This window comes from Acanthisitta chloris, unplaced genomic scaffold (genome assembly GCF_000695815.1).
Source record: "Acanthisitta chloris isolate BGI_N310 unplaced genomic scaffold, ASM69581v1 scaffold6183, whole genome shotgun sequence".
NCBI lineage: Eukaryota > Metazoa > Chordata > Aves > Passeriformes > Acanthisittidae > Acanthisitta > Acanthisitta chloris.
The window spans coordinates 94,205-106,990 of NW_008666490.1; the positions used below are offsets into that span (position 1 = coordinate 94,205).

Consider the following 12,786-nt stretch of genomic DNA (forward strand, 5'->3'; position numbering starts at 1 on the left):
TCAAAGGGTTCCCAACAGAACTCTGGTGATCAACCCAGCACTGATCCCCTCTGCAATCCCTTAGCAAGTCCTCCTGGGCCTGCTGCATGCTTGGCATTGCAGCCAGCATCACCAGCAAAGAGCTGACATTATCCTCACACACCCCAGCATGGTTACAGGGAAACGAATGGCACAGGGTGAAACAGGTCCTTGCCCCTAGCAGCATTACCTTGTGGGATGGTAGTGAGCTCGGTGTACCCTGAGTGCCCCAAGGCTTGCAGAGCCCACTCCTTCCCCTCGCTTTGCTGTTGCCACTCCTGCATCTGGCAGTAATACAGCCCAGCATCATCCCTCTCTACACTTGTCAGTGTCAGGCTGAAGTTGCCAGCAGAGGGGCGGCGGAGGTACAGCCTTCCTGCCAGGCTCTCCTGGGGGTACTCGATGGTGCCGTCGTAGTGGAGGGTGAGCAGGGAACTGTTACCGCCACTCTTCTTCACCTGGAACCAGGTGGCTGAGAGATGGGTGTTAGACAGGTGGGCACCCTGTAGCCAGCAGTGCAGCGTCACCTCCTCACCCTCCCTCGCTGAGATGCTGTGGTTGGTTTTCTCCATCTGCAGTTCATGCTCTGGGGTAGGATACAAGCAGAAAGAGATGTTGCAGTGTTGCACCGTCATAGAAATATTTCTGCCTGCACCCAAAAGCTGATGGAAATGTTATGGAGCAATGTGTGGGGGAATGGGATGGCCTCTTGCAAGAGCCTCTGCAGGACACCCACAGGCCCCTTGCTCCCATGACTCATTCTCCTTGGAATGTCTCCCTCTGCCCCCCATCATCTTCTGCACCCTTTTCACAACCCTCTGCTGTAATACTTCTCACCCCCTCCAAATAAATGATAAAGCATCCTTTGGATCAAAAGCTGTGTAGGAACCTAGAATTCTCTGATCCATTTTATTTAGGGCTACAACCCATAAACCAAGTGAGGCTGAGAGAGGGAAGAACTGAGCCAGTGCTTAATGTGGGAGCAGGTGAACCTTCAGCCTTGTTTCTCAGTAGCAATGTGCTGCAGGGTGAGAAAAACTGAGTATCTGCCTTCAAGGTGCTCAGGAGTACCAGAGAAGGGCAGCTTCTCTATTCACAGCATTGTACAACGAATCAAGTGCACCATGTGTTGGAGGGAAAAGAAAATGCTACAATTTAGTTTGTTATGAAGCATTCAACTTCATCTGCCAGTGGCAAAAACAGCAGGTCAGTTGGTTTGGAATAATGTGGTAAATCTTCCTAATTCCCTGTTTCCCTTTGAGAGGCACTGGCAACTCCTGCATCCCTAAGTGTCAGATCCAACACAGGAGCCATTGCTCCTCCTAAGCTCTGCCAGCTTAGGCGAGGGGCCTGTCATAAATTGATCCAACCTTCTCCAGCAGTGCCTATGGAAGAGAAAACCATCTGCTCACCTGGGAGCTTGAACTCCAGTGTGGTCCTTCCCGATGTTCCCTCTCCAAGTTTGTACCAGCTATCCACCAGCCAGAGCCATTCTTCTACCACACAGTAGTAACTGCCCTGGTCCCCGGGGTCCATGGACAGAATGTGCAGCTGGAATATGTTGCTGGACACCCTCTGGCTCAGGAGCCGGGACATTTTTGCAGGAGACCTGAATTCAGACCCATATTCCAGTATGCTGCTGTAGTCAGCCCTTACGATTTGCAGGGGGATTGCATCTGCCAGAGGACGCAGGAGGTACCAGGTAACAGCAAACTGTGAATTACTCTGGGCAAACACAATCCTGCACTCAATGGTCGTGTCAGCACCGCTGGCAATCTCCACAGAGCTGTCTTTTGTATCTACCTGAAGCTTGCTTTCTAAAATAGAGAAACAAAATAATCATGCCAGCTGCAGCTGCCAATACTGGGATGCTGGCAAAGGGAGGAATAAACCTGTCCTGAGAGAAACCTACCAAAAGAGGAGGGAGGAAGAGTGTGTGCAGAAGACAAAGACCTATTAGGGAATGCTGGAGCAGGGGGTGTGAAGGAAGGAGGGAAGGAGCAAATCCACACACCCTTGTTTGATCAATGGTGGGGAATCCAAGCGGGGTGTTCCTGAGCAGGGAAGTAGCTGAAGAGGTGCCAGGAATGGGGGATAGAGGCAGTTCTCATGTTGGAGCTTGGAGGCAAAGCCTCTGTTTGAACCACGTGTATCCGTCTACCACTGTTTCCATCACCAGGCTCACGCAAAAGTGACAAAACCAGCCCACGGCTTTGGAGACTGAACAAGTGTCTTCTATCAGAGACTACAGAGCCTGGTGGATTTCACAATTTAACAGTTTAACAGTTGCCATCTCAGGTGTTTGCTGAGGTTATTAATCCAACACCACATGACAAATTCGCACACATCTGCTGTGATTATACCCAGCGATTGTTCAACTTAGTGCTGCACAGTTCAGGAGAGGATTCCTATGGTGCTGCCTGCAGCTCTGCCCCCAGCAGTGTACACAATTGCTCCTGATGTGCCTGTGCTGCTCCTGCTTTCAGGGACCCTCTTCCCACAGCACATGACTTGTTACTGACACTTTTCCTTCTCCTCCAGCAGTGAAAAGGCTACAAATCGGTATCTTTAAGGTCTTCTAACCACCTGCATTTCTCCTTAGGGCTCCCCTCCACACTGAGACACCAGCTCTGTCAGATGGAGCCGACAGTCAGGGGAAGGAGCATACATGGGTATCTACCCTTTGGTAAGCAGAAATTACTCAGCACGTGACACCATCATGGTTTTAAGGGGCTGTAGACTGAGTTTCCATTCTTAGCACTTTCCTTGTGTATGAGCTGAGCAGCAGGACACCCTGTGCCACAGAGGCTGGGGACGACCAAGCTCCCTTAAGCTCAGCCCCTGGGTGCTGTTCTGGCAACAGGCTACAGAGGACATACTGAGATGCCCCCTCAGAGTGTCTGAGACCCCTGCCCTTGGCTGCAGGCTGAGCAGAGTCCTCACCCCTGTGGCATTTCCCCAGGGGATGCAACAGCAGCAGGTTATGGAAACAGCTTCTCCCACAGAGGCTGATGGGGAAGAGTGACACTGCAGGAGAAAGCTTACACATTTACCCTTCCTTCAAGCACTTCTTCTCAAAACTCTAGCAATCTACTTCAGAGGCCTTCATGGGCTCTCTTGAGACTACTCAATGCAAAATATCCCAACTGATGGCTCCTGACAACCCTGTATATTGCCTCTGCCTCTATGTCAAATTTGCCAACAAAATCTCCCTGCTCACATCCACTTAGGCTGCTCTTTTCTCTTTGTACCCTATTTCTCTTTCTTCCCTTTGCAGACAGAAACATTTTCACCAAAAGGTTGACAGTTTCCTCCTCAGAGGGACTTGGACAAGTCGGTGAACTGCCTGGCAAATGGGAGTGGGGAGGCATCTTGCCCGACCTGACACCTGCTGGGGCATAAAATGCTCCAGAGAAGGAAAAGCTACTTAGAGCTCAGAGAGGAGCCACAGAAACCACTACCTTGGGCACTTGATTTTGATGAGCAAAATTGCTCTTACACTCTTGGAGATCACCTCAAGAAAAAGCAGAGCACTTGCTGCAAAGCCTCTTTATTTCAGCTTCAGGTCTCCTCTCGCTACTGCTAAAGATCAATTACTGAAAGGGCAGAGCAGCTGCCTGCCCTTTCTTTTCTCACACGAAGCCACGGTGCTGTTTTCCCTTTCATTTCCAATTTAATTAACCACGCCGTGCACCTCGCTGCCTGCCTCCCTGTGAACCCTGCCAATGCCATGCTTTGTGCCCAGCCCTGGAGCAGCAGAGCATGCAGAAGGGCATGGCCGGTGCAGCACTCCGTGTGGGCAGCTGGCCAGAGGAACTGTAGGTGAAAAGCCCTGAGGCTCACTCCAGAGACAGGGAAGCCACAGAGAGCAGTGTTACTGAGAGGCTGATGGGAGCATGTGCCTGCCCAGGGCACTAATTACGGGACCTGACCAAGAATCAGATGCTGAACTACCTAAGCATCTGTCCTCCTTCCCCTTCTGTTAGGACTTTTCAAATATGTCTCTCCCACCTGAAGCTGATTCACAGACCAGATTCACAGCAGCATGTAAACTCCTAAAGCACCAACTGCCACCAGGTAGTAAACAAAGTGCTGAAGCAAAAGTCAAGAACTCCAGTGTCTCTGCAGGCTCTAGCTATGAGATTTTATATGTGAAGAAACAGGCTGGTGATTTTCATGATTTGCAGCTTCATTTTCTGCAGCTTTGCCTCAACCTATTACTGCTAGAATCTGCTTCCTTGCCAGACTTCTCTACCTTCTCAAACATCCTTCACTGGCTCATGCTGCCTTTCCAAGAGGTGGTACTAGAGCCAGCAGCAGTCGCCCACTGTGCATCACCCTCTCCCAGTTCCAACCATCTTTACAGTGTTGCAGTATCCAGCAACAGCTGCAATATGTTTGGAGCCAAATATCGTGGTATCTTCCAGCTCTGCCACTACTATCTCCTCTGTTTAGACACTCTACAATTACACCTGTTCATCTTAATGTCATTAGGAATAGAGATGTGTGCTCATAGATGCTGTTTACTGTCACCCCTAGCCTCAGTACCACCCTGCAGCCTTGCTGCCCCTGCTGGCTGTAGGTCAGGTGTTACATGGAACACCTCAGCACTCGGCCACAGGGCTGAGGAAAAAGAGTAGCAGTGGAACAGGAGGAAGAGCACCATAGAAATGAGCCTGAACAGGGAAGGAAATGTATTAGCTTATGCTACAGCAAATCCATTAGGTAGAAAAACATGGAAAATACATAATTTCAGTTCACTGGGCTGTGATCCCAAAAATCCAAGGATCGGAAGGAAAAGAACCTAACACATGAAAAAAGAGCAAGAACTCTACTTTCCTGTCAGAACAGACATGAGGGCAAAAAATAAACCAAGTAGTATTCCACACCTGCCTCCACAAGCTCAGAGGTTTTGGCTAGGACAAACCCTTCAATTACTCCAGCAGCCCCAGTTGTGAGCAGGGCAAACTGACACCGCCGTGCTACCAGGGATGGCAGGGAGCAAGTGCATGGTGGGCTGACTGTGGGGCTGAGGTCTGTTTGCAACATCTCTCTTCCGTAAGAGGATGAGGCTCCCTGCATGATGCTGGCAGGCACGCTGGCAGCACAGACCCTGCCTGCAGAGGTGGCCATAAAAGGGAACCCTGGGCAGGCCCCTGCGCTGCGCATCCCAGTCATACTGGGGAGGAGATACCTCCCCACAGAGCCCCTGGCACCTTGTGTCTCAGTGCTGGCTCCCAGCCACAGAGAGCCCTGGCACTTTCTCAGCACACCTCGAATGCACTGGGGGAAGCTCAGGGAACACAGACATCCCAGCAGCAGCTTAGGGGCCAGTCTCTCTCCATTGCCCTCCAGAAGCCCATACATTGGGGAGTACCTTGCACCCCCAACATTCTATAGGGCTTCTTGGGGGAGACACGTTCTTTCCAGACACAAGGCTTAAAATACTAGTGGGAAGGCTGATCCCTATATGTTTGGCATAACCTGTAAACAAAATAGATACTGCTACTTGCCAACACCTAATTTGCCTCCAAGACTGTTGTCAGGTGCTGAGGAAGCAACAGAACAGGCAGCACCTTCTTGTGTGGCCCTGGGAGGTGACCCCAGCGGGGACACCTCAGATATCAATGGTCCTGGCTGCCTCTGGTCATGTTTGATGGTTTTAAAGTTGCAGAAAGAGAGACTTCTGCTGAAGGCATTGCTTACCTGGCAGCATCACCTTTATCCCCACAACATTGGACCTGGTGATGGCCGCTGGCTGCCCCACAGGCAGGATGTTCCTCCTCCAGACCTCCACCTCACACTGGTACGTCCCCTCGTTGGCAGTCGTGGCACTGTGGATGTGCAGGCTGAAGGAGGTGGTGGACTTCATCAGCTGGGCTTTCCTCTGAAAGTGTTGCTGTCCTGCCCCCCAGGCCATGGTGCCATTGGGAAAGACCTGGACTAGCTCTTGGTGGGGTCCAGTAGGTGGGCTGGGTTGGAAGATCCACTGCACAGACACTGGCACCTCCTCAAGGGTGTAGTTGGCACTCACTTGGCAGATGAGTTCAAAACTCTGCCCAAATCTGACAGCGGCAATTCGGCTTCTCAGTGTGGCGTGCAGACCAGGACCTGCTCAGGAGGAGAGAGCCTTGGTCACCGGGACAGAAATCCTGCCCTGTGCCACCTAATTGCCACCTTTCCCATGCAATTCTGTCCCCACTGTCCCACCCACTGCAGCCCTTTGGCAGCCAGAAGTCCTGCTGCTCCTCTGCTGGTGCCACTCTCTGCTTAGTTGTATTGTGCTCATCCAGCTCCATGTGATCCTTGGCCCCCCTGCTACTTCACCCCATCTCTCCCACCCCATCTCCCAGACAACCCACTCTTCCAGGGTCCCCAGTCCCACACCATGGCAAAGAGCCAGGGATCCTTTGCTGATGCAGCTGTCCTGTTTGCTGCTTTCTTCCACCCTCCACAAAAGCTGAATGACTCCTGTGGCCTGACTGGTGCTCTCCAGCACCCACCCCAGCAACAAGAAAGGAAAACCACACTAAATGACACCCAAAAGCTACCTCTTCATAAAGGCACCCATTCTGGCAATCAAAAGAAGAAAGGATGTGGGCTTTGCACTCCAGGGAGGTTAACAGCTCTGTGCTCAGACAAGAGGGAAGGAGAAGCAATCAGATATCAGCACCAGGGGTGTATCTCTGACAAAGACCACCAGACAACTCAGCAAGTGCCTGTGTTGAGCTTAATTACTGTAAGTAATTATACTGCTAGAACAGATATTTTGTATTTCAAGGAGACAGTCAGAAAGACCTGCTGAGCAAGCCATTGCCATTCAGGTCTTCAGGCATTTTAGCTGTGTCCCACTTTTCTCTCCAAAAACACCTCATGGTAGAAATGGGGAAACTGAAGCACTCCAAGGCCAAGTGATCAGCCCTAGGTCATCCTGCAGCAGTAGCAGAGCTTAGTGCACAACAGGGCCTCTGTCCTACTGATGTATGTCTACCCACTTCTCCAGTCTTGCCTCCAACCCAGAAACAGCGGTGACCCAACTTACCCATGGAGTTGACTGCCACTGTTGTCTCCCCCTCCTCCCTCCAGCTCTGGCTTTGGGACCACTCTGTTGCTTCACACCTGTACTGCCCACCATCATCCTCATCCAATGTGTTTGGGATCACCAGGGTGAAAGTGCCAGAGCTTGCTTTCTCCAGCCGAAGGCTCCCCCGTGTCCTGCTGTCCTGGTAGGTCCTGCCCAGGTTCAGGGTGCCATCCTGCTCCATGGTGGCCACCAGCACCCTGGGACCTGGGTGCTGTGGTGGCAGGTGCCACCAACTCACAGACACAGGGCCAGTCGCTCCTTGCACCTCACAATGGAGGATCAAGGCATCTCCCACCACGACCTGTGGTGTGCTGGTGGACACAGACAGGTGCATGCGATTCTCTGCAAACAACAGTTACTGTGTGAGTGGGGATGTTGCTGTGCTCCTCAGAGAAAACCAGAGATACTGTGGCATTAAATGGAAAGACTAGATAAATCTTGATACTGGAAGAGGAAAGGAATTGGGGAATTGTCTGAAGTGTTCAACCAGCCTTTTCCTATAAATTTGGTGAAGGTTTTGTGGTTGGGTTTTGGTGATTTTTTTCTGGTTTCTGTCTTTCTTGGGACATGGCTACAAAGAAATACATAAGAAATCAAGTCCCAGCAGGCAGCTCTTGCTACATCAGAATAGTCAATTGTCTAACAATGACAAGGAAACCAAGGGTCTCCTACACACCTTTCTTAAAGTAGTTTCTCACAAGTCATCCATCCAAAACAGGGAAAACACCCTGATAGAAATGGCAGTGACCCTCCCTCCCTTCAGAAGTACCTGTTCTGCTGGGTCATCCTGTGATCCTCAGGAGCAACAACAGGTGTTGCTCACAATTTTCGGTACCAAAGACACAGGAAGACCTAGACTCTGCAGAACTTACTGCAAAGAGTCTGAGGCAGAGTATACACATTTCATGCTGACTGAGTTTACACTTACTTTGTTGACAGCTCCTGTATCTGTCATGCTCATGTTTGCCCAAGCAAGCGCTTTTCCCATTATCTACCAAAATCTATGGCACATTTGCGCTCTTTCTGCAAAGAGCAGGTGTGTTGCCCCCATCAAGATGAGGCCAATCTTGAAGCACTCCCTAGTCAAGGATCCTGCAGACTTTACTCAGAAGAGCAGCCACTAGGATTTACTAACCTATCAGCTTCACATTGACTTGGATGTCTGATGACATATTGGTTTGGGTGCTGTAAAAGTCTCCAGAAGTCTTCATTTCCGACACGGAGCAGCGGTATATACCATTGTCCTTCAGTCCCACCTCATAGATGTTGAGGACATAAACTGTGTTGCTTGGCTTGAACGCTTGGAGCTGCCCCAGCTTGGCTCTCTTCTCGTATTCTTCCTCCCAAACCAATACCCCATGCGGGTCAATCCTGGCCACTTCCACACTGCCAAAGAACCAAGTCACTTGGAAGTGCCTGCTGCTGCTCTTCTGGGCTTCCACTGTGCAAGTTAACTTCAAGGTATCCCCTTCAGAAAGGGAGCTCTCAGCAGCAGCGATGGCTACAGAAAGGTCTCTGCCTGTGGGCAATCAAAAGCAAAGAGGGTACTGGGTGGCTCTGCCCATGCTTCCCTCCCACCTGGCAGTACCAATAGCCTTGCAGAGAGCAACAGGAGGGAGTTCTCTATTGAAACATTTTCTTTCATTAGAAAATTAATCAGGATGGAAAACTTTGCCCATGGGGAGACAGCAACCCTGGAGATGGTTGCCAGGTCTGAGCATCAAGCAGCAGTCGCTGGTGGAGGAAGTGCCAGAGCCCTGAGGAGCTGAGCTCCCTTCTTCAGAGCAGGTAATCCCCCCAGAGCAGAGAACACATTGCGATAGCCTCAGGCCACAGCCACCCCCTGCTCAGCTCAGGGCATCCAAACTGAGGGCTGCCATAACTCAGAGGCATCATTTTTTGCAGGGAGCTACTCCATCTCACCTGCTGGAGCTGTTTTGCATCATGTAACACCTATCCCTTAAGCAAGAAAGGGGCACAAAGGGACTTTATCACACAGTGGTGGTTTTAACTCTGCTGCCTGTGGTGGGAAATGGTGCGAGAAGGGCTAGCATCCAAGCTGCTGGTCTGAATCTGATGTGGCTGGTCCCACATGGTAAAGCCCTCGCTGGCTGCTGTGGGTTGTGGGCAAGAGATGCTCTCTAAATTGGAAAGGATTTGGGTTAGTTCCTACAGAAAGGAGAAAGGTCAAGACTTGTCACAGCATGGGGAAGTAGGAGGGAAGCAAGATGAGGTGGAGGTCATCTGGTCCCTGTCCTACTCACCACACCAACTAGCAATAGGTGCTGAGCAAAGAGGGCAGTGACAGGGGGAGCACAAATTCATCTTCCCCTTGGCAGATCCTCTTGGCAGGGCAGCCATGCCTGCCGTAAGGACCCTGTGTCTGAGTCCTATGATACAATTCACCTTCCTCTCAGGGCATTCAAAGCCTCTAGGGCTAATGCTCCCTGGTTCCTGGCATCAGCCTGGCTGGAGAGTGGCTACAGGCGGAGACCCACAGGGTGCCCCAAAACCCTCTTCCATAACCCAAGCAGTGGCAAGGCCAAAAACCAGAAGGTAGGACTGAGCCCAGATTCCCTGGGAAGACAACCGGACTCACACCACTCACTTTTTGGATCACCATGGTGCCCCACAATTATGAAAACAAGGGCAAGGCTACATTGAAGTAAAACAGAGCAGCTCCCAGACCACAACTGAAAGGGCTCAAGTAATTTTTAGAAAGCAGAGTACCCTGTGAATTTAAACACTGGTTCATAAACAGTTTTCAAACAGGAATCCCAGCTGCTGCAGATATGTTTGGCATTCCTAAATATTTGCTGGAGAGTTTATAGAAACTGATGGAGCAGTTAGCCACAGTCAGAGTGGTCGCTGGCTCACAGTGTGATGGGGCACCCAGTCCTGCAGCCTGGGCTCCCCCACTGGGTGCTGGAGGGACACCTCAGCCCTGCAAATTTGATGGAGGGCTCATACACCTTCTGCTGTTCCTCCATGGTGATACCAGCAGCTCTAATGCAGACACAATAATGCCCTCTTACCACCATTGCCTCGCTTCTACGCTTAATGGCTACCACACAGCAAATACTAAACTCTGACAAGGTTTCTCTGTTTCTAAATGATCCTGTGGCACTGGCATCTGAAGCCACACATTGTCTCTTCAACAAGCAGATACAGGGAAGTGCACTGACTGTCGTGACTTGCCAGGCAGCAGCAGACATGGAAAGCCTTTGCTGCAAACAGTGCACAATAAGGAGAATAAAGCTTTACCAGTCAGGCAGGTTTCGGGAAATAGACTCTGACAAGGGGAGACCACACTTCCCTCCCCCTGATACCTTGCTCCCCGCTGAGCTGCACACTCAGGGTGCTTGGTCCTTACCCATTTTTCTTTGGTTTCCTGCTCTGACTCACCATCCTCCTATGAGACATAGGTTCCTCTCACCACCCCAGCTCTGTAGCCTCATCCATCCGCCCTGAGGCACGGGGACAGGGTACACCATCTCCCCAGGCAGGTTTTCAGTGGGAGACTTGCTCCCATTTCACTGTATGTCCTTCAACTTATTGCATATGTTGAAGGACATCAACTAAACACAGCCATGTCTTGGCTATTTTAAGGTAAAACTTACTGGTGAGAAAGAGATTTTTCCCTTCCTCTGGGCACAGCTACTCGTATGCATCTGCAGGTAGAGCAGGGTGAGGGGCCACAGTCAGCAAAGAGCTTGTGGTAGGAGGGTTGGCAGGCAGGGTGCTCAGAGGAATGGCCTAACAAACAGCAACACCAGTTGCTCTGGAAACTAGCAGACTGGTGACAGCATGTACTACAGGCCACCTCCAACAGACACTAGAGCTGTGCAGCACATGCAGTACATCCCCATGTTCCTCTATGCCTGTGGCTGAGGCACTGTGACGAGGTGCTGACTGTGGTGTACTATTTTAAGGCCACGAGACCCTTGAGGCAGTCTAACAATGCAGTTTTCCCATGCACTGGAGCTTAACTCTGCAAAGGAGCCAGGCTGCTGCAGGCACATGCTGCTCTCTCTGCTAACACCTCACATGGGTCTGCAAAGTTGCATGATTGCTGCCAACATCGGAGATTTGACTGCATGAACAGCCAAAATGTGAAGCTCCAACAGCTCCTGAACCAGCGCCGCCATGGCCCTGAGCCAAGGCCAGCTCATCCCCTCAGAGACTAGCAAAGATGGCCAGACCCATTAGCAGATCTCTGGGCTGTGATGGAGGCAAGTGAAGGGCCACTGAAGCCTGGCTATAGAGTCTTGAATGAACAAGGGAGTTGGAGCCAGCACATGAGTTTGCAAGGGTCTTACCCTGGCTCATGACTTCCAGCGACGTCCTCTCTGTTTGCTTGCGGGAGATGTCCTTCCACATCTCATCAGGATCCTCAATCCACTCGGCTGCCTCGCAGTACAGCTGCCCCTGGTCAGATGGCTTCACCCCCGCAATGAAAAGCTTGTATGTGGTGTCCCCAACCTTGTGTAGCTGCACATCCCCCACCAGAAACCTGTGATCATAAGAGGGCCCTGGCCTCAGGACGAAGTCCTTGGAGAGGATGAGGACCTCCTCAGCACGGTGCTCTCCTGCTCCCTGAAGATGGTACCAGCCAACAGAGAGATGTGTGTGCTGGGTGGTGGACTTGGACACCTCGCAAGTGAGCTCCACTGCATCCCCTTCAGAGTGGGTAAGGACCTGGGGTGCCATGGAAGCTGAGAGGGTGTCTGCAATCACTGAGCATGGGGGAGAAACACAAAATCATAGAATATGGTGAGTTGAAAGAGATGTACAGGAATTGCTGAGTCCAGCTCCTGGCCCTGCATAGGGCAACCCCCAAGAAACAGCAGCCAGGCCCAAAGGGATATGATGGTATATGAGAAATATCTTTTGCAGCTGAATGACAAGGCTTCCATCAGCTTATGCCAAAGTGTAATGTGGCTAAACCCTCAGCAGGGAAGAAAGAACAATGAATCTCTTTGCAGTACCCTCTTCAGGCAAACTACAGTCAGTATTAATTAGGCAACCCCAAGGAGATTAAAATGCATCCTCTCACTATCCCAACTACAGACTGGTGCAACACCCAGATAAAGGAGAAGACAGGGCTGAACACCAAGTATAAGTATCATACCATCATGTAGACTAGGTGGGCTCACAGTAGGGCCTTCCCTCTCCCAGTGCTCTTCAAGAGCTGCTGCCTCCCACCATCTGTGGGTATCCCACTTTGGTCAAGTCCCACACCCTGACCTGAGGACATCAACAGCTAAGACATAGAGGTTGAAAACTCCTGCCCTCCTAAGCATTTAGCCATGAAATGCTGTGTCTGTGTCAGGCACTAAGTTAGTCAGATGATGGGAGACTAGAGGCTTCCTCTCCCTTCCCTTGCCCTGGCTGGGAAGCAATAGCCAGAGTAACCTGCAAGGGAACATCTGAACATCCCTACCTTAGCCACCCAGGGGTACAACAGCAATTCCACACTGGAGAGAGAAAGAAAGTTTGTGTACACCAGTCCTATTAATGACCCCTTCCCTCAGCTGCCCGTCTGACCCGAGATGAGCACTTCTCCCCAGTACAAAGTTGAGAGCAGTAGAAACCTGCCTGTACTCCCTGTCCAGCAGGAAGCAGGGCTCTCTTTCAGGACCCACCTGAGAGGTTCGTCTTGGCGCTGTAACTCCCGAAGTACC

General features: G+C 51.1%; 1 protein-coding gene across 1 annotated transcript; it reads right to left on the reverse strand.

Annotated features, from left to right (window-relative positions):
• Positions 1-208: 208 nt before the first annotated feature.
• Positions 209-12,781, reverse strand: CD101 (CD101 molecule; the record flags this gene model as incomplete). The annotated part of the gene is made up of 7 exons (XM_009072134.1): positions 209-604; positions 1,431-1,835; positions 5,725-6,129; positions 7,061-7,444; positions 8,238-8,621; positions 11,422-11,838; positions 12,748-12,781. Coding segments are annotated over 7 exons (2,425 nt in total), but the record flags the coding sequence as incomplete, so codon positions are not given.
• Between the last annotated feature and the right edge of the window lie 5 nt (positions 12,782-12,786).